Consider the following 21,398-nt stretch of genomic DNA (forward strand, 5'->3'; position numbering starts at 1 on the left):
GATATACGACGGGATCAATATGAAGCTGATCAGGATCAATGTGAAGCTGATGTCCTCTCATGTAAATTATCATATAATTCACAATAAAGCATTAAAATAAATAGTCATATTGAGGATTCTATGGGGAAAATGCTGAATTGTACAGGAAGCGGGCAAAGAAGATGGAAGTAATACACAGTCATTGTACTAAAAAGAATTGGTCAATGTTCAACCATTTCACGAAGCAGCACTGAAGGCCCTGGTTAAAAAAAAAAAAAAAATTAGGCTCCAGGAATTGGCAAAATACCAATTGAAATGTTTCAACAAACTAGAAGAGAATTATATTTATGCCTTTTTCAAAGACAGGTAATACAACAGAACTAAAAAATTATGATTAATATCACACTCTCAAGTAAAATTTTCCTGAAGAGAATTCAAAAACAGTTGCAGAAGTACATTGCCTGGGAGCTGCCAGAAATGTAAGATTCCGAATGAGGGATATCATTGCTGATGTCAGATGAATCTTAGCTGAAAGCAGAGAATACCAGAAAGATGTTTACTTGTGCTTTACTGCCTTTGTAAAAGCATTTGACTGTGTGGATCATGGTAAATTAGAAATAACAGTGTGAAGCGTGGGAACTCCAGAACACTTCATTGTGCTCCTGCAGAAGCTGTGCACAGATCTAAAAGCAGTCCTTTGAAAAGCACAACGGGATACTAACTGGTTTAAAATCAGGAAAGGTGTGTGTCAGGGTTGTAACCTTTCATAATACTTATTCAATCTATATACTGAGCAAATACTACAAGAAGCTGGACTATATGAAGAAAAATGTGGCATCAGGATTAGAGGGAGATTCATTAACCACCTGTGATACGCAGATGACACAATCTTGCTTACTGAAAGGGAAAAAGATTTGAAGCACTTACTGATGAAGACCAAGACTACAGCCTTCAGTATGGCAGTATTCTTCAATGTGAAGAAAACAAAATGCTGGACCAATAAGCACTAAACAGGAAATATTGAAGTTTTCAAAGATTTCATTTTACTTAGATGCCCAATAGGCCCATGCATCCATCAGTCAAGAAATCAAATGACATACTGCATTGGGCAAATCTTCTGCAAAAGATTCAAATATTAAAAAGGACGTCATATTGAGGACTAAAGTGCACCTGACCCCAGCCATGGTATTTTAAGTCACATCATATCCATGTGGAAGTTAGGAAGGAAGACTGAAAAGAATGAATGCCTTTGAATTACGGTGTTGGTGAGAAATACGAAATATACCACGGACTGCTAAAAAGAAGGAACAAATCTGTCTTGGAAGAAATCCAGCCAGAATGCTCCTTCAAAGTGAAGCTGGAGAGACTTACACATACTTTGGACATGTTATCAGGAGGGACCAACCCCTGGAGAAGGATACCATCCTTGGGAAACTGAGTCAGTGAAAAAGAGGAAGACCCTCAACAAAGGGTTCTGACTTAACAATGAGTGTGTGCTGCCACAGAACCTAGTAGTGTTTTGTTCTGTTACATATAGGGCCATTCATTATGACTAGGAACTGACTGAAAAGCACCTAATAAAAATTGGAAGATGTGGTACTATCTGTTCTGATCCCTGCTTGCTTCTTAGAGCTCAGCACAGAGCTTAGTATACAGTTAGGAGTCAATGAAAATCTGTGGGCTGGGTGAATTCATTTATGAATGACCAACTACATGTCAGTCATTTGCATCCAAGTTGTAAGTGTACACTATAGTTAACTACCATTTATTGATGAATCCTGATGGGGCGCTGTAGGACCGCAAGGTCGTTTGAACCGAAAGGTCCAAGGTTAACACTCACAAGCCGCTCCTCGGAAACAAACCCTATACAGGGTCGCTACCGACGGCACTTAACAACAACTGTGTGCTAACTCTTAGCGGAGTACTTGGTAACAGGTACTGCTCTGGCCGCACCCCACCGTTCAAACCCACCAGCTGCTCCTTGGAAACCCTGTACAGGGTCGCTATGAATTGGACTGCACTTAACAACAAAAATTCCCATTTTGGAGACGAGTAAACGGAAGTTCTGAAAGTGTTTGGGATCTGTTGTACGGTGAACTAGTAGCAAAGTGAAAGCCAGACTCCCCTTGGCTTCATACCCAAGGGATGGGGGGTGGGGGGGGAGAAGCCCAAGGGCCAGCTTGCTTGACAGAGACCCCAGAGCCAATCAGGGCAACTGTGACAGGCCCTGCGGTGCTCACCTGGGCAGGGCAGCCGGCGGGCGCGGGCAGCCTCTGGCCGTTGGCCAGCAGATCCAGGAGGCAGCAGAGGACCGGGGCCTCTCGTTCACATCCCATCATCCGCAGGAACTCCTAGAGTGAGGAGGGAGCACCCGCGGTGGGGGAGAGCCCTCTGTGGTGGGGAGGAGTCTGCCCTTGGTAGGCGGGAGGTCAGCCAGGATAAAGGAGTACGAGGCTGGGATGCAAGCGATCCAGGCTGAGAAGGGGCGTGGGGGAGGGGGGGAGGAGGAGGAGGGGCCAAGAGCCACTCACTGCTGAGGGGCTGCAGCTCCGGTCGCTGTAAGTGAAGAGCTCGTACAGGACGACCCCGAAGCTCCAGACGTCTGACTGGCGCGAGAAGACGTTATCCGAGAGGGATTCGGGGGCATACCTGAGGGGACAGACATGCCTTGGCATGCAAGAGCGTGGCCGAGAGCGGGACCCTGTGGACTGGGAGAGCAGGATAGCGAGGCCAGTCCCCATCCCCAGGAGTCTCAGTTTCCTTGGCTATGGGATGGAAGTGGAGAGTTTCCAAGCTTGTAGGAGAGGAGGGAGCAAGGCCAGGCTTGTGGAGCAGGGGAACACCTGGATAGGCGGAGCCTGGATGGTGAGCTAGAGGGGGTGAAGGGCGGAGCCAGGGATAAGGGGTGAGGCCAGAATGAAGGGTGGGTGGGGTTGGGCCAGGGCTGTGAGTGGGAGGAGAGAATGGGGCGGAGTCAGAAGTGAGGTGGGGGCCTGAGGAGAGCGTGGCCAGGGCCCAGGTAGGGGGTGGGATGAGGGTAGGGGGTTAGGAAAGAGAGGGTAGTACAAGGCTATGTTATTGTTGTTGTTGTTGTTAAGTGCCGTCGAGTCGGTTCCGACCCATAGCGACCCTGTACAGGGTTTCCGAGGGTGTAAATCTGCTGGCCTTAAGGTTCTGGTAGCGTAGTGGTTACGAATCGGGCTGCAAACCTTAAGGTCAGCGGTTCGAAACTACCAGCTGCTCCGTGGGAGAAAGATGAGGTTGTCTACTCCCGTAAAGATTTAAACCCTCGGAAACCCTGTACAGGGTCGCTATGGGTCGGAACCAACTCGACAGCACTTAACAACAACAGTAAATCTTTACGGGAGTAGAAAGCCTCATCTTTCTCCCCAGGAGCGGCTGGTAGTTTCGAACCGCTGACTTAAGGTTCGCAGCCCGATTCGTAACCACTAAGCTACCAGAGCTCCTTAGTACAAGGCTACAGGAGGAAAAAAAAAAAAAAAACGTCCAGGGCAGTAGGAGTAAGGGGGTCAAGAGACGTGGTCTTAGGGGTGTGAGATCCTGGCTGTAAGAGCGCAGGAACTGGGTCAGGGCTGGGGGTGAAGCTTAGGGAGAAGGGGTGGGCCGTGGGCCGGTAGGGTCCCCACCAGAAGATGGGGCTCTGGCCTGGCTCGCGAACCACGTAATAGTCCTTGTCAAGTGGCAACAGCTTGGCGAGGCCGAAATCGGCGATCTTGACGTGTGCCTCGCTCTCCACCAGGATGTTGCGAGCTGCCAGGTCACGATGCACGCAGCGGCGGGAGCCCAGGTACTCCATGCCCTGAAGATATCGCGGTGGGGTGAAGGGGGAACTCACACTAGGAATGACCCAGGGGGAACCTAAACCTGACCTTGCACCAACCCCAATCCCCGCCTAGGGCCCAACCCAGACTCCAGCCCTGACCTTATCAAGCCCCCCTCCTGATCCTGAGTCCTAAATGAGACTTGAACCCCAAGCCCGGCCCGACCTAGACCTCAAAACCCGACCTGAACCCCAAACTTCCACCCTTACTTTAGTCTACGCAGACTCCCACTCAGAGGAAACCGGCTGAGTTCCCCCAGATCCTACCCTTTACTTCCCCCCACCACCGCACCTTGCAGATCTGCGAGGCGTACAGGAGCAGGCGCCTGGCATCGAGGCGGGCACGGTACCTCTGCAGGTAGTCGCGCAGGCAGCCGCTGGGCAGGTACTCCATGACCAGGCGCAGGCTCTGGCGGCCTAGGGGAGAGCCAGGGTCACCGCGGGGCTCATCCCTGTCTCCTGCCCCGTCGTACTCCCTTTACAGGGAGACCTGGGTTCCTGCCCTCCCTCAGTTTTGCTGTCTGTTAAATGGGGTTAGCCATAGTGACGTTTATCGCTAAAATCTCTAGAGCATCTTCAGTGCACTGATTTCGTTTAAACCTCATAATGACCCTTTTTCAGGTGGGGAAACTGAGGCTCGGAAAGGTTAAATAGTGGAGTTCTGGTTTGAACCTCAAGGTGGGCAGTTCAAATTCACCAGTCGCTCCTCAGACACAACAACAAAAAATTAGTAAGGACTGAAGCTGGGATTCGAACTCGCATCCCTGAGGTGTGCCCTGTCCATCGACGTCGTGGGGTCTCAAGGTCCGTCCCCCCCCACATACACACACACTTCAGTTGAGACGTGGCTCACCGGGGCCGTAACTGACACCACGGTACTTGACGATGAAGTCGCTGTGAAGCGCTTTGAGGATCTGGATCTCCCGCTGAAAGTCCCTCTGCTGATCTGGCCCGCTGTGTTGCAGCTGCTTCACGGCCACCAGAGCGCCCGTGTTGTCACCCAGCGGGTCGTAGCGGCACAGCTCCACGTTGCCAAAGTTGCCCTAGAAGAGGCAGCTGGAGTTTGCGGGCTGGGGACCCTACCCCGCCTACTCTGGGAAGGCCCCGCCCGCCGGGCCCCGCCTCCCCCTCACCTTGCCCAGCTGTGAGATGTACTTGAGGTGCCTCTCCTCGAAGATCGTGGGATCCTGGCAGGCATACAGCTGAGCACCATTCCACAGCTCGTCTCGGGGCGCCAGGGCACTAGGTGTGGGGTCCGAGAGGAGCTCATAATCTGAGGGAACGGTACATCCCAAACCAGGTTAGGCTCCTGACCTGACTAGCTGTGTGAGTCCATCTGCATGTTCACCCTCTCTGTGCACTATGGCTGGGCATTTGTACTATCCACGTGTGCATGCGTATCCTGTGCAGCAGTCTATGATGGTGTTCGAGCTGGCCCTGTCCCCCCTGTGCATACCTGAGGTGATGAGGCTGTTGAGGTCTCGGATGACAGCTCTGAAAGAGGGCCTGTGGCCTGGCTCATAGGCCATGCATTGCTGGATCAGCAGGGCCAGCTCTGTCCACTTTGGAGCTGGCAGCTGCTGCTGGTCCTTGTAGAACTGGAGTTTCTGGGGGTGGGAGGTGGGACTGGTCACTTTTGCTGCCAAAATCACCCAACCAGCCCTCATGAAAGCAGGGCCTCATCTACCCTTCTGTCAAATGGGGGCTCTCAAGGCCAATGCCAGGTGGAAACTCTGACCTTGGCAGGATCCAGGGCACTGATAGGCATGGGGACCCCGCTGAACACCTCCCAGACTGTGGCACCGAAGCCCCACTTGTCAGCCTCCAAGCCGAGAATCCAGGCCTCCTGGAGACACTCAGGAGCCACCCAGGGGATCCGGTCGGTGAGCACTAGGGGCAGGGGAGGGGTGGTCAGGAATCCATCTCCTCACCCCACCAGGCCCTGCCCTCGGATGCCCTCTAGCACTTACTCTCCAGGCTTAGCACTGTAGGACTGACCCCAGGGTCACTCAGCTTGATGAAAGGGGGGCTTCCGTCAGCCCCCTCCCGAGCCAGGAGCACCTTTCGGGCTGAAACATTGCCATGGGGGAGACCTTTGTCCTCCTAAATGGACCAGATAGAGGAGAATGCTGGGGAGAGTTTGATGAATGGATATTCTGGCTGGCAAATTCCTATACATCCTTCAAAGTCAACCTTCCTAGACTCACAGCATCCTGTCTGGCCCCTTGTAATCCAGCCCCCATGCTGACCTGGTGGTGTCCCTCCCCTTCTTAAACACTCCCTTGTAACTCCCCACTGCCTTTAGGACAAAATCAGCCTGGTATTTGAGGCCCTTCAGATTCGGACCTTGCCCACTCTTTCCGTGAGCTGTCTCTTCTACGCTTTATGGTCTGGTTTCCTGCCAAATGAACTGCCTGAGGAGTCCCAGGACATGAAGCACACCTAACTTACAAGCATTTGCAGAAGGAAATGAAGTCCTTCCTTTCTCCTCCTGGTGAACTCCAACTCAATCTTCAAGGCCCCAACTCCAATATCTCTTCTACTACTCCCACCCCCGCAATTTTTGGCTCCAAGGATGACCAATTGTTCTCAGTTTGTATACATGCTGTTTCCTCAACCTAAAATGCTTCCCCTGGCATCCTTCCCAAATTGTCTTTCCACCCAGAAGCAGCTTTCCTGTGAATGGAGGGTTGAAGAGGCAAAACGGTACTCACCAGGTAGTTGAGAGCATAGGCCAGCTGCTTGACCACTTGCAACTTCCAGCTGGCTGGCACCAGGTGGCCATGCTTGCGCAGGTATGTATCCAGCGCCCCCAGGTGCACAAACTCTTGCACCATGATGCCTAGTGGTGGCAGGGAGAATAGGAGTGTAAGGCTGGACTGGACTTGTAGTCAGCATATTCTGTCCCCAACCAAGCTCAGTCCGAACTCTTCTCTGACTCTTCATCTCCAGCATCTCCATCCTAGTCCTCATCCCCTTTACTGCCTTCCATCTCTAAAATATTTGACTGAGATGCCTGCAAGGTACCAAGCTCACTCTCTACCTCACTTGCAGCTTTTTTTGTAGGTTGGTCCCTCTGCCTAGAGCATCCCTCTTCCTCTCCTTAAGTCTGATTTATCCTTACTTTCCTACCTTAGAACGCCAACTCCTACACATCCTTTAAAGGCCACTTGTTCCTGCTCAGACCATGTCCCAGTATCCTCCCTAGACTCCTTGAAGCCTGTTTGGCCCTCTGTAGTCTAGCCCCCCTGCTGACCTGACCACCTCCCTGGCCCACTCAGAAGCTGTGAAAACCTTGAGGATGAGTCAACAGCTTCTTCTGACCTTTGGTGATTCCCTAAGCTGCCCTCATCACTCACTGATTATTTATCACACAGCCCCAGTCTGTCACATTCTATGCTGTCCATCCCTTCCTGGTGAATTCCGACTCAATCTTTAAGGTGCCAGCTCTGATATCATCTCTACTATTCCCCCTGACTTTATGTTGTGTCCCTATTTTCTGACCCATTTGGCTGAATTGCAGCTAAACTAATCTAAGGATGAAACCAAGTCTTGGAGAATGGGTGCACAGCAAAAATGAGACTGAAACTCAGGACTGTCCAACCCAAAACATCTTTGGGGGTGGGTATTGGTGGAATCTGGAGCCACAGCCCAAGGAGGAATGAATGCAGGGTGACATTCAGTGGTGGTCATGGGCTCCATCTGTTGGTGCTGCCATGTAGGGGTCCAGTGGGGAGAGAAGCAGTCTGGGGCTTGGGTGGGACTAGGAGCTGGCAAACGGGGGTGCTTTCTCACTGTCTTCAGCCATGCACACGCCGTGGAGCAACACAAGATGCTGATAGGACACCTGACTCATCAAGCTTGCTGCTTCTAGAAATGACTGGGGGAGGGAAGGAGAGAGAGACGAATATGTGGACCCCAAACTTGGCTATTTGCAAACTTGCCTAAGGGGACAGCCGCCTGACCGCTGGTTTCCTTTCACCCCTGGGGCCCACCATTAGTGCCAATATTTCCCTATCTAATGATTTTCTGTTGGAGGACAGATGTTCCCCTAGAATCTGTCTTGATTTCTTTAACGCAAATGGGAGGTTCAGGATCTAGTCCCTGCAGCTATCTCCATCCACACACACCCTTTTCCCCTCCCTAGCTCTTCTCCAACCTTGCTACCCCAGGGCTTTTGCACTTGTTCCTCTGCCTGGTACACTTTCTGTTGGGCTTGACTCTTCCATATTGCTTGGTTTAGAGATGCCCTGGCTACTACGCTTCTATTGTTTTACACGCTTAGTGTTTTTAAACTTCTCTGAGCCCTGGCCTCTGGTCCCGAAGACCCACTCTGTCCCTCCCCCTCACCTCCATGCAGTTCTTGTGCTGGGCATCCATCACCTTGAGCAGAACCTCAGTCTCCCAGACCTCCCCATCCACAGCCTCATGACGATGACCCCGGTAAATCTTGGTGAAGGATCCGTGGCCCAGGTTCTCATGCTAAGGGGAGAAGGAGCAGCAGGAGGGACCCATGAGAGGGCTCCCAGTCCCCAGTTCCCTGAGCAAAGCCTAGGCACTGATCTCATTTTCAGGTAGAGAAACTGAGGCATAGGAAGTTTATATCATGTGCCTGAGGTCACACAGCAGAGATGGGTGCAGACCCAGGTCTTGGAACCCCAGACAGTGAGGTCCCACTCCATTCCCACCCCCCAAGACCCCTCACCCACTCCAGGCTGTTAGAGGGGATCTTGTGAAACGTCATCTGGCTTAACTGGCATTGGGATTGGGGCTGAATGGTGGACGACGTGGGCAAGCTGCAACCTCCTCGGACCACAATCAGGTTGGACTTTTCTATGAGGAAATCAGAGGTCACAAGTGAAATGTCCCCAAGGATTACTACCTGTTTTCATTTGGTGGCCCCTCCCAGAAGCCGACTCAGGGGCATGTGATTTATTTGAAAAGTCATCCTAGAAAACCCTGGTAAGGGCAGGGGATGTGAGACAGGGAGGAAAGGAGCCCCACAGCGGCAGCAATGAACAGAGTTTCTGATAACCAGGACTCAGTCTGGGATACTTTAGAGAACTCATATCGCAGAGTTGTCCTATCTAAAATGCCTGTGTGTGAAATTCACCCAGAAGACGTAAGAGATGAAGAGAGGCTATGCTTTATAACATCTCCAGGTTCCAGCTGTTCCTGGATTCAGCTATGCCTGAAGGAAGCCTGTAGTTTCTTCCGCTTGCCACATAAAGTTCTAACAGACACAGAAAGTTAGAGGTTCCGGATCACTCAGATACAGGGAGAGAGGGAGCTCACCTTTGGGTCTGGGAAGGCAGCAGGAAGTGAGTTTCAGTGCAACACCATCCACATGCAGTCCACCATCCCAACAGTCTGCCAGAAGCTCTCGAAGGCTACTGTGGGGCCGGCCAAGGCCAGCCAGGGAGAAGGTTCCAGTGGGGTTTCGCCTGATGAGGCAGCCCTTGTAATCGGGGCCAAGGGGCGTCTGCAGAGGGGAGTGGTCTCTGAATGAGAGTGAGCATCAGCCTCCCCCTGGCTCCCTCTTCCTTAAGTACCCAGAGCTTATTCTAGTCTCTAGGCCTTTGTATATGCTGTTCCCACCACAGAGAATGCTGTTCCTCCCCCATAGTCACTAAGCAGTTATGGTCACATCTTTTATGTCCTTCTCTCCAGATAGCCTGTTCTGTCCTCATAGCCACTAGAGGGTGGACCCTCAGGGTAGGGGAGGAAAACTAAGGATCGAACCTGGACACACACAGTGAGGAGGAAACTGTCAAAATCCTGGGGGCTGCGGCGGAGAATGTAGGAGCCAGGGAATGCGCCCCCTGCATTGAGCTTGTCAATGGCAAAATCCAGTCTGTGGAAACAGGTGGGTGGGAAATAGCAGTGGGGGAGGGAAAGTATCAAAGATAGAGAAAGAAGGTCAGACTAGGTTAAAATCTGGATCACTATGGGGACCTGGGCTCTTGTGAGCTAACAGTTCTTCCTTCATCTGTAAAATGAGACAAAACGCTTTAGGGATTGAAAAACTGGAGGCAAGTGAAACCTGGTGAAACCCCAGGAAATGGCTCTAAGACGCCGGTCAGAGCGGGGGTCTGCGGATGCGAAGCCCCAGCCTCAATGAGTCCCAACTAGGTACCAGGAACTTCAATTTGTACCACGCTCAGTTCCAAGCGCCCGACCGCTTATCTAGGGTTCCTTGGACAAGCCCAGGAAGAGGGAACAAAGAAGCTGAGAAAGGGAGTGACTTGGTGGCCCCGGATGGGGACCGGGTGGGTTTGACTGCTTAAGAGGTTCTTACGTGATTGGGCCATGGCACTGCTCGGCCACCTCCTCCAGCAGCCGCGGTGGTGCCACCTCCTTGCAGAAGAAGTGTCGGGAGTCTGTGGTTAGCCGGAAATAGCCGTCCACGAGCGCCACAAAAGACAACGCCGCCGGCAGCCCCGGGAACTCGGCCTCCTGTACGGGATCCGCATCAGCGCCCACCGTGGTGAGATGGGGCTGGTCTCCCGGCCTTGCCCTCATGGAAAGGCGGAAAGGAAGGGGGCTCAGACACCCACCAGGATCTGATTGTCCGTCCTGGTGACGGTGACCAGGCGATGCTCCCCAGCCGGGCCCACGCGCGGGGCCTGCTTGATGCTGATGTCAACGATTTCGGGAAAGTCGCAGAAGGGCTGGAGGGTCTAGTGGGGAGGGAGAATCTCGGCTAGGTCCCCAGTATCGCTTGGAACCCCACCCCATCCTTCTCAGCCCCGCCTCCTTCCACCCGACCTTTCCATAATTCCTGCCGCCTAGATTCTCTCACCCCACTCCCTACCCCCGTTTATCCCTCCCACCTCACCCTTCTCATTAACCGCCTCTTTTTCAATCCTACCCCCACCCCGTCAAGTTCCTCGTCCTTTTCTCTGCCAGTCCGAGAAAACTACCTCCACTATCCTACGCCCACCTCTGAATCCCACAGACCCCAAAGAGATGTCCCTGTGAGCCCCACCCCGTCCCAAGTTATGCCCCATCTCCCAACCCCAACCCTCCCAAGCCCTTTTTTCTTCCAGAAGCCAGACTCCTTTTTAAATTCTTCCCTATGTGCCACGGAGTCCTGGTGTGACTCTGTGGGTTTATGCGCCAGACTGCAAAGCCCTATGAATTGCAAGATCGGTGGTTCAAGCTCACCAGCTGCTCCTCGGAAACCCTATACAGGATCGCTATGGGTGGGAACCGACTCGACGGCACTTCACAACAACTATGAGCCACGCCCTCACCGAGACTCCTTAGTTTAGTTGCACCCATACACAAGGAAGTTTCAAAAAGTTCGTGGAAATTTTGCATTTTCTCTTAATTCCGTTTCCCACGAACTTTTTGAAATCCCCTCGTAAAGTTATTGTTAAGTGCTGTTGAGTCGGTTCCGGTACCAACTCATAGTGACCCTCTCTAGAGTTTCTGGGACTCCTGGTGTGGCGCTGCACGATTAGCACTAGACTGCCAACCACAAAATCGGTGTTTCAAACCCATCAGTCGCTATGAGTTAGAACCGATTCGAGGAGTCCTGGTGTGGTGCTGTGGGTTAAAACGCTGGACTGCAAAGTCGGTTTGAACCCTAAGGTCGGCGGTTCAAGCTCACCAGCTGCTCCTCAGAAACCCTATACAGGCTCACTATGGGTCAGAACGGACTTTACAGCATTTAACAAGAACATACTTGACTGCAAGATGGGTTTGAATTGCAAGGTCGGCAGTTCAAACTCAACAGCCATTCTCTGGAAACCCTATCGATACAGGGTCGCTATGGGTCGGAACCGACTAGACGACACTTAAAAACAATTAGCCCAGCCACGAGTCACGCCCCCTCCTAGTACGCCCTCCTTTCTAGACCCGCCCACACTACCCACACCCACCCAGAGCCTCTCTCACCCAACCTGTCTCCTGCCTATTTTTATTGTTAAGTGCCGCGGAGTTGATTCCGACTCATAGCGACCCTGTATAGGGTTTCCAAGGAGCTGCTGGTGGGTTCGAACCGCCAACCTTGTGGCTTATCCTACAGCGCCACACCAGGACTCTTCTAGCTCTAAGTCCTTTGGGTTCTCAGCCCCACCCTCACGGTTATCCCCGCCCACTCTCCTAGTCCCCTGTCTGCCCCACCCTGAGCCCTGCTCATTCATTCAGTCCCCTCTTCTCTTGGCCCATCCTCCCTCTTAGTCCCGCCCTGCGCCACGCCCCACCTCGTGCTCTCCGAAGCTCCAGGCAATGCCGCTGCCTCCAGCCACAGTCAGCAACCCCTTCTGGTCCTGGCTGCTGGAAGTCCCCGGAAGGCCCACGCAGAAGGTTTCCGAGAGTCCCGCCGGGTCTAGCCGCTCCAAATCCATGATGTACTTGACCATGAGCGATTGCCTGTCGGCTTGACATGCAGCCACACGGCGCAGGGCCTGGAGCACTGTCCTCCGAATGCGTTTCCGTGTCACGAAACTGAGGCCTTGGATAAGGTGGCGCAGGCTGGGCGGCAGGCAGGTCTTGTAACTGCAGAGGGAGGGGTCTCGGTGTGAGTTCCCTCAGGGACAGAGAGGACGCTCATAAAGCCGTATCTCATAGCTGAGGAGCCCGTGTGGGGGTGGGGAGGGATCCCTGGGGGAACACAGGGACTCAAAGCAACACACTCAGGAATTGGAGTCGGGGTAGGACCTAAGCTTGGGGCGGGGCCATAAGAGGACAGCAGTGCTTCCAAGTGCAGGGAGGCCGAGCCTAGTTCAGTTCAAGCTGACGTTGTGGGCCAGAGGTAGGGGCGGACCCTGGGACGCATGATCACCCCTGCAGGCTTGTGGGAGAACAGCCCTTTGAGGTCTCCTGAAGAAACCCAGAATGAAACCCACAGCTGCCTGGACCCTCACCTGACGGTCTGAAGCAGCTTCTCTGGCAACTGGGCCTTCTCCCATGCCATCTGTGTTAGATCCAGCACTGACAGGCTGAGGTAGTCACCCTGCTCCATGAGGCTGAGTCCCACCTTGAGGTGACCGCTCACCAGGTCGCTGCGCCGCTGGGTGCCATCCATAGGGAGGGTCAGCTAAGGCTGATCAACCAAGAGTCCCTGACCCCCAACCCAGAGCTGTCCCCCACCCCAGGTTACCACAAGGAGGAACAGTCAGGGCTGCCCAGTTATGAATCCTGATGTGAGCCTGCTAACCCTCAACCCAGAGCTGACTGACTTCCCACCCTGAGTTGAACTCTGAGCTGACTCTCATCCCTGGGATGCAAAGGGTCAACCAAGACCCCCACAACCATGAGCCCTGGTATGGCCCTGCTGATCCTAGCCAAGAGCTGACCCCCAACCCAGTGCTAATGTCTAACCTTAGATTACCACAGGGAGGGTCAGCTGATGCCACCCAACCATGAGTCTTGCCGATGCTCTGCTGACTCCCACCCCAAGGCTGAGCCCCACCCAAAGCTATCCTCCAATCCTGGCCTGTCCCAGGGAGAGTCAGCAGATGTCACACAATCACAAGTCCTTATGTGACCCCCCCACCCTTAGGTTGATCCCCAACTCTAGGCTGAGCCCCAACCGTAGATTGTCATAGGAAGGGTCAGCAGAGGCCACCTAGCTGCAAGTCCTGGTGTTGCCCTACTGACCTCAAACCCTGACCAAGCCCCTAGAGAGTCTCACCTGGGCGAAGAGATGTTCCAGGACTGGCAGGTCAAGGATGGCACTGGCTAAATCCTTGCGTAGCCCAAAGCGGTGGCATTTCTCCAGCCCAAACCAGTTGGGGAAGTAAAAGCTGCAGACAGGGGGAGAGTCTTGGGGTTGTGGAACATTGTGTTCTCCGCATGGGTAGGAGTGTGGTGAGAGTTGTGGAGGCCTTTTCAAATGTGGGTTGTGTCATTGACTTTCTGTGTGACCTTGGGCAAGAGACCCACCCTCTCTAGCCTCTGTTCCCTCATCTGGTCAGGTCCACCCAGGGGACACCAGGAGGTACAACATTGTAGGGTCAACTGTCATTTTGATCTTCCATCTCCTAAAACCTTTGCAGAAGGTTTCAGGTCTGGATATCATTTTAGCCTACACCTTCAGGAGGAAAGGGAACATTTCCTACCGAAGCCTGTAGACCAGGACTTGAGTATCCCCGTCCTCCACGGAGAAGACATGGCTTGGGGGGAACCAGCAGGACAGATCCTCGGTGGCCAAGGCAAAGAGGGAATGGTAGACGGGCAGGATTCCTGTAGGGACAACCCTGTCAACTGCCTTCTGAGTTGTCCCACCTGTCCCCAGAATGACTGCCAGGGCCACCCCACGCAGTGCCACTGGTTTGTTCCTCATCTTTAGACTTGACACCATATCCCACCCCTGTTCACACATTCTCCGGGGCTCCCTCAGGAAAGAAACCACTCAGTATGGTTTTCAAGGCTCCCTGCCCCTCTCCCCAGACCACCTCCTCCCACTACATTTTCCTCAAGAGATGACCAGTGGTTGCCTTTTTGTGTTACCACACCTGAGACTTCACACATGACCTTCCTTTTAGCCTAGAGGTTCACCCTGTGTATCTTCCTCCCGTGAAACCAAACCTGTTGTCATCAAGTGGATTCTGACTTACAGCATTTCTATAAGACAGAGTACAACTGTCCCCCAGGGTTTCCAAGGCTTCGAATCTTTACAGCAGCAGACTGTCTGTCACATGTTTCTCCGGAGGAGCCACTGGTTCAAACTATTGACCTTTAGACTAGGAGCTGAACACTTAAATACCAGTAGAAATTTACCAAATTCCTACTCATCCCTCAAAGCTTCAGTTCCAGTCTGCCTCTTGCAGCTGCTTCCCAGAGCCCCCCTCCCTCCATCCCTGGCCAAGTGCACTCACCACTAGCTTTGGCAGCCCGCACGCACAACTCCTCAGCCGAGTGATCCCCAAAGAAGAAGGATAGCCGCAGAGGGGGTCCTGGGCCCCTTGGGGGGAGCAGCACATGCAAGGCGCCAGTCTCTGAGGATGAGAGGCTGCAGGAACGCTGAGAGATCAGAGGCGTCTCCTCGCTCGGGGGTGCCATGAATGCAGCCTGCCTGGAACACAGAGAGACACAGCCCCCCCGAGTGTTGGCCTGGACACCAACCTGTCCATGGACAGAAGACGCTGGACTTCTTTGCAAATGAGGGTGAGCAGGTGGGCAGAGATACTTCAGGGATGGAGCCAAGATGGAACTAGGAGATTGAAGAAGACAGAGAGACACACACAGAAAAAAGAGACAGAAAGATACAGATGAAGAGACAAAGAGAATCAAAGACAAGGAGGGAAAGATGGAGCTGAGTGTACACGGAACCATAACTCCTACATGAGTGCTGAACTGGAGGCTGGAGGGCATTCTGCGCCCAGGTTTCTATGAACTCACACCCAACATACTTGTGAGTGTCCCAGGCAGCTTCAGTTTCCCCTAGCCCAGCCTATGCCCCACATAAGCATGAGCAATTGATTGCAGATGGACATGTTTGCCCAACCAGGAAGCAGGTAGGTGCTGGCTTGGTGTACCCACATGTGCAAGCGAGTGAGGGGACAGGAGCAGCTGTCACTCCCTGTAGGAGGCTCAAGCATATCTAGGGCTGGAGACTCCTAGGTCTGGTGTAATGCCTGTCCTGGGAGCTGGACCTGGGGGAGGATCCAGTGGGGTCTCTGCATCTGTCTCTTTGTCCATCATCTCTGTCTCACTGTCCCATTCATCAACCCTCATTTAGCCTTTCAAGTATCTTCCTTTTCTCTACCTCAGGACCCTGTATGGAAAGCCCACCATGGGTCAATTCAGAAGAAAGCCACTTCTACCCCTAGACCCCTAACACCTCCCAACCTTTAGTTTTCTCAGCCTGAGGAGACTTAGAGCTCAGGGTCCTCATTGGTCCTCAAGTCCAGTAAGTAAAGGGGAGAAGGTGGGCAGGATACACTGGACTTGACTCCAAAAAGAATTTGGATAAAAACTTTGACCCACAAAAAGATCCTCAAACCAAGAGCGGAGAGCGGGACCCTACCCAGAGAAGCAGTGATGCCTGAGATGGAGGCAGAGATGATGATGTGGAGAGATGGAGCTGTTGGGGACTTCAGACACAAGAGAGGAAGAGGGGCTGTGTGCTGATGAATGGGGGGCATGCTTGTAGTGTATACCCTTTGGATGGTTGATGATGCATGGGGGGGATTGTAACCATAGCAATGAAATTATATACTAAAGGATGAATGTAAAACTGATGTTCTCCCATGTAAACTATCACATAATTCATAATACATTAAAAAAAAAAAAAAAGATCCTCAAACCAAAAACCAAATCCATTGCTGTTAAGTCAAACCAAACTCCAAGTGACCCGAAAGAACACAGTTGTTGTTAGATGTCTTTGAGTCAGTTCTGATTCATAATAACCCTATGCACAACAAACGAAAATACTTTCTGGTACTGTGTGATTCTCACAATTGTTGTTACGTCTGAGCGCACTGCTGTTGCCACTCTGTCAGTCCATCATGTTTTTCAGTGACCCTCCACTTTTCCAAGTGTGATGTCCTTCTCCAGGGACTAGCCTTCCTGACAATATGTCCAAAGCACAGAAGACAAAGTCTCGCCATCTTTGCCAGATGGTGGGTTTGAACAGCCAAACTTTCAGTTAGCAGCTGAGCACTTTACTGAGTCACCAGGGTTCCAACAAGACTTCAGGGGTTGGCATCAAGGGATTTTAACACTGGAATATTCACTTGGTGCGGGGGGCAGTTGAAGATCCCAGGCTCCACGTTCCAATCTCAGGCCCCCCATATCCCACAGGGTTTTCCCTTGTGGTGTTGGTAAGGAATACTGAAAATACTGTGGATTTCCAGGAGAACAAGTATATCAGCATTAGAAGAACTACAACTAGGCTGTTCTTTAGAAGAGAGGATGGTGAGTTGTCACTAGAACATTGGACACATCATTGAACAAGACCAATCAATGGAAAAGGACATGGTGGCTAATAGAGAATCAGAGACAGTGAGGGTCAGCGAAACCAAGGACACACGGTGTCCTTAACAATAGAGTCAAACATAGCAATGGTGATGGAGTGACATGAAACAGGGTAATGTTTGGTTCAGTTGTACATGGGGCTGTCAGGAGCCAGGTCTGATGTGATGACCCCACCCTCTGGGCCTCAGCATTCATGGCTGTGAAATGAGCTGACTCCCCAGGCTCCAATGAGGGTGAGGTGCTTTGCTGAACTCAGTCCTGGCCCAACGTGTCAGCCATTTAACCTCTGTCATCCTTGACCATGTGCCCAATGAGCCCTTGAAAAATGTCAGCTAAACCTGCCATGAAAGAGCCCAAGGACAGTAATCTGAAAGGAAGAACATAGAGGAATGAGAACTTTCCAAAAGGTGTCCCCAGTGTCCATACCAGGAATCAGAACATCCCAGCCCTAGAAGCGTAGGGATTTCCCCCCCCCCCTGGCCCCAATACCCCAACAGCAGCAACCACTACCCTGATTCTAACAGCCAAGTGGGTTCCCTCCGTTCATTACCTCATAGGAACCACGCCACATACTCTCTTGTCTTTCCCGAAACATTGAAAAAAAAAGATAATATATTTTTTAAATCTTAGCAAACCTTAGTATTATTCTACAGTAAGAAACTGAAGAACCTCAATTTATATATAGCAAATTCAGTGGCAGTTGTAATGCTAAGCTGCTAGGCTAAATTTCTAGGCATTCTCAATGCTTGACTGTGGAATATGTGTAGAGGAAAAAAAAATAACATTGTACATTATGAGCCCTAGTGGCTCAATGGTTAAGCACCTGGCCAAAAAGTCACCAGTTTGAACCTACGGGCTGCTTCCCAGGAGAAAGATGTATGTTTGCTTCCATAAAGATTTACAGCCTTGGAAACCCTATGGGGGCAGTTCTACTGTAAGTGTTGGAATTGTATTGCAAGTGGAAAATGCATGTCTTAAATAAAACTGTGTTTAAAACTGGCACCTGAAACAAAAAAATCTTCCTTTTCATTATTGTCATAGTGATTGTTGTAGTGCCTCGTTGAGGCACTTCTGACTACCTGGCCACCCCCCTTGTGCTGAGTAGAACTGCTTTGTAGGATTTTCAAGGCTGGAGTCCTTTCAGAAGCAGATCACTAGGCTGGTCTTGAAGGAACACTTTTTGATTCACACAACTAATCTTTTTGGCTAGAAGTGAACCATTTGTATCACCCAGGGACTCCAAAAGAATTTTGTAAATCTTACATTAATATAAGTGTTAAAATAGTAAAACCAAAAATGTCAGAAGTAGTGCTGGGGCCCAGAAGACACCCCTGTTTTCACAGTGAAAGTCTGGCACTCCAGGAAACCCATCAGAACCAGACAAAGGTTTGGTCGCTCTGAGCTGTGATCCAGGGTCTCAGAGATCCAGGACTGAGAACTATTTCCTAGGGACTGCGAGACTGGAAATGACCCAGCCAGGGCCTATAAGATTAAATTATGCAGGACAAAGCCACTGTTCAAGAGGGAAGAATAGCTTGAAACCTTATGTCATGTCTTCTAGGTGGGGAGGCTCCCTTTATCTCTTCAGCACCCTCACCAGCCCTGCCACCTCCAGCTCCTGCTGCCCACCCCCACTGCCTGGCCCAAATCAGACAGCACTTACCTGGCAGGTGACAACACTCATCAACTTCGGAGTCAGGCAGTGACAGGAGGAAAGTCCCACTGGCTCCTTCCTGTGTGGGCCCCTTGGCTTCCTGAGCCGCTGTCATTTACGGAAAGTCTGGGCCTTGTGGGAGGTGGGGGCAGGGAGGCAAGAAGACTCTGCTAGGGAGGGGCAGAATATTCCGGAAGCCTCTACAGCAGCAGTCCTGTCTGGTCAGGCTGCAAGACACCCCAGGGGCAGTCATGACAGTGTCGGAGGGGGCCCAGGTCACACAACAGTTTCAGCAGGGCTCAGACCTGCAGCCAGTGGGGTCCCAGTGGGGTCTTGGCTTCTCAGACATTAGTTTAACTCTGTGTGGCAAGTGTGGGTTGGGCACCCAGTGGAAACAATTTTGCACGCTTGGGCTGAATTTGCCCAGGAAGGAAGAGGGGAAGTTGACCCAAACAAAGGTCAAATTCATTCTCCTTTGTGACTCTGAAATGATCAGAAGGTATTTAGAGACCAGAATGTATTGGTGCTTACCAGGAGTGAGTTTAAACCCCTGGGGAGCCCAATGAGTAAACATATTCTGCTTCTGACCAAAAAGCTGAAGGTTCAAGTTCACCCAGAGAGACTTCAAAAGAAAGGCCTAGGGTTCTAGTTCCCAAACAGCCGCTATTGGAAACCCTACAGAGGACAGTTCTACTCTGACACACATGAGGTCGCCATGAAGTCGAGGTTAACTAGATGGATACCAGTGACTGGTACGGGGGAAGGTGGGATAGAAGAAGGGGAAGAGGACTCAATGTTTAGGGGACCTTGAGCTTCTGTTAAGAGTGATGGAGGCATTTGGGAGTGAATAATGGTAATGATTGAACATAATTAATGTCACTGAACGGTCCATGTGAAGACTATTGAAATGTCATTTTGTCACATATACATGTGTTGTTGTTAGGAGCTCTTGAGTCTGTTTGTGACTCATAGTGACCCCATGTGACAGAGAACTGCCTGATAGGGTTTACTTCAGCTGTAGAGCTCTGGTAGCCTAGTGGTTACGAATCAGGCTGCAAACCTTAAAGTCAGCAGTTCAAAACTACCAGCTGTTCTGTGGGAGAAAGATAAGGATTTCTGCTCCCATAAAGATTTACAGCTTCTGTCTTTTGAATCTTGGTTTCCCTGGCATAACACTATAAAATAGACACTGGAGGGGGAGAGAAAGGAATAGCCAGAAATATCACCATAGAAAGCTTGTAAGTCCATCTTCTGTCTATAACTGATTGGAATACCTAAAATGGGGCTACAACGTGCCCAGTGATGGAGGCTTCCTGCGGAATCTCTGTTTTACCCAAGACCATAGGTGGATTCCTGAACAGCATCCAGAATTTTCTGAAGGGAAATTTCCACCTGAAAAGATAAGCAGGCCAGAAGATACTTCCTGAAAGAAAGGCTGACAGGAAAATACAAAACAATACAGGCAGATCGGCTGATTACTACAAGAACAAACAAGTGGCTCGCCCAGGAGACATCAAGGCAAGTGGTCAGGGCAAACTTCCTTCGAAGGCTGGGACCCAATGGGAATACACGCTCTGATTGCTGACCATGTTCGTTGCCAATAGGGGGAAGTGAGGGAAGGGCAGCAGTGGACCTGTGAGCTAAGCCCTATAACGTTCAATGGTCTCCTGTAAACCTGGCTAGAGACCTAGCTGGCCAGCAGTGTGGCAAGACCTGGGATTCTTGGACCCAGAGTCAGTGAGATAGCCACAGAGGACTAGAGTGGAGCATGAAGCATCCAGCTGACAAGAAGAGAGGGCAAATGCACAAGAACATTCACACTTTCAGACAATACCCACTTGACTTATCTTCAATAGCTGGATGATCAGAGCTCAACCAGAAGAAGAAAGAAGAGGAAAAAAGAGAGTAATCTGATACAATTTGATGAACTTGACCTACGCTTATAGATGCAGTAGCTCAAAAGAGGGAACAAATCTTCACAGCGAGGATCACTCCCACCCCCTCCACACAAGGAGAGGACAGGGATGGGCAACTTGGCTACCCAGAATGGGGGTGGGGGTGGGGCTTGTTACAGAGGCAAGAAGTGACTGGCTTACAAGCTTTCAAGCGGGAACCTAGATCCAGAGGGCCTGGAAGAAGGTAGAATCTTCAATGAGTAGTATTCAATCTGTCTAGGTGGAGCTGAGGAAAGGAGATGCAGATAGGTCTCTTGCAATACAATGGTGAATAATTGTTATTAGGACTGATTGTGAGGGCTGGAAATGTTAAGGTAGACATTTTTGTAGCAAAGGGAGGGAAGAGATTAACTTTGCAGTGTAGGGGTGGAGGTCTCTGGGACCATTAAGGGAGAAGAGCAGAGAATGGAACCCTACCCAGGGAAGTGGTAATGCCAGCGATGGAGGCAGAGATGAAGACACAGAGAGATGGAACGGTTAGGGACTTTGGACCCGGAGAGGGAGAGGGCCTGTGTGCTGATGACCAGGAGGCAGGCTTGCGGGTTATACCCTGTGGAGACATACCATGGAGGGGATTGTAACCATGGCAAGGAAACGATCTACGATGAGATCAATGTGAAGCTAATGTTCTCCCATGTAAACTATCACATAACTCAAAATAAAGCATCCTATATGCCTCAATAATTTTTTATTTTTTTAAGATTTACAGTCTCAGAAACCCTGTACAGGATCACTATGAGTCGGAACCGACTGCACGGCACATAACAACAAACAAGTCTTTATGACAGCAGGTTGCCAGAGCTTTGTCTTGGCAGCTGAGCACTAAGGCTCCTTATATATTTATTTATTCCCCACTACCACCACCACCACCACCACCACCACCAAAAGAGCTCTGGTAGCATGGTGGTTATGAGTCAGGCTGCGAACCTCAGGGTCAGCAGTTCAAAACTACCAGCTGTTCCGTGGGAGAAAGATGAAGCTCTCTGCTCCCACAAAGATTTACAGCCTCGGAAACCCTGTACAGCATTGCTATGAGTCA

General features: G+C 51.2%; 1 protein-coding gene across 1 annotated transcript in view; it reads right to left on the reverse strand.

The window, feature by feature from the left end:
* JAK3 (Janus kinase 3) overlaps positions 1–14,833 on the reverse strand; it is a 20,372-nt gene extending 5,539 nt beyond the window's left edge. Inside the window, exons 1-22 of the mRNA XM_006876327.1 lie at positions 14,650–14,833; positions 13,891–14,014; positions 13,464–13,575; positions 12,694–12,839; positions 12,031–12,325; positions 10,378–10,500; positions 10,119–10,276; positions 9,563–9,674; positions 9,116–9,302; positions 8,526–8,653; positions 8,171–8,302; positions 7,616–7,700; positions 6,535–6,662; positions 5,791–5,923; positions 5,559–5,710; positions 5,277–5,427; positions 4,954–5,093; positions 4,674–4,863; positions 4,113–4,237; positions 3,627–3,799; positions 2,511–2,628; positions 2,220–2,330 (exon numbers count right to left, since the gene is read on the reverse strand). Coding sequence (XP_006876389.1) covers positions 2,220–2,330; positions 2,511–2,628; positions 3,627–3,799; positions 4,113–4,237; positions 4,674–4,863; positions 4,954–5,093; positions 5,277–5,427; positions 5,559–5,710; positions 5,791–5,923; positions 6,535–6,662; positions 7,616–7,700; positions 8,171–8,302; positions 8,526–8,653; positions 9,116–9,302; positions 9,563–9,674; positions 10,119–10,276; positions 10,378–10,500; positions 12,031–12,325; positions 12,694–12,839; positions 13,464–13,575; positions 13,891–14,014; positions 14,650–14,833 — 3,207 coding nt within the window. The remainder of the gene's footprint in view (positions 1–2,219; positions 2,331–2,510; positions 2,629–3,626; positions 3,800–4,112; positions 4,238–4,673; positions 4,864–4,953; positions 5,094–5,276; positions 5,428–5,558; positions 5,711–5,790; positions 5,924–6,534; positions 6,663–7,615; positions 7,701–8,170; positions 8,303–8,525; positions 8,654–9,115; positions 9,303–9,562; positions 9,675–10,118; positions 10,277–10,377; positions 10,501–12,030; positions 12,326–12,693; positions 12,840–13,463; positions 13,576–13,890; positions 14,015–14,649) is intronic.
* Between the last annotated feature and the right edge of the window lie 6,565 nt (positions 14,834–21,398).

This window comes from Chrysochloris asiatica, unplaced genomic scaffold (assembly GCF_000296735.1).
Source record: "Chrysochloris asiatica unplaced genomic scaffold, ChrAsi1.0 scaffold00374, whole genome shotgun sequence".
NCBI lineage: Eukaryota > Metazoa > Chordata > Mammalia > Afrosoricida > Chrysochloridae > Chrysochloris > Chrysochloris asiatica.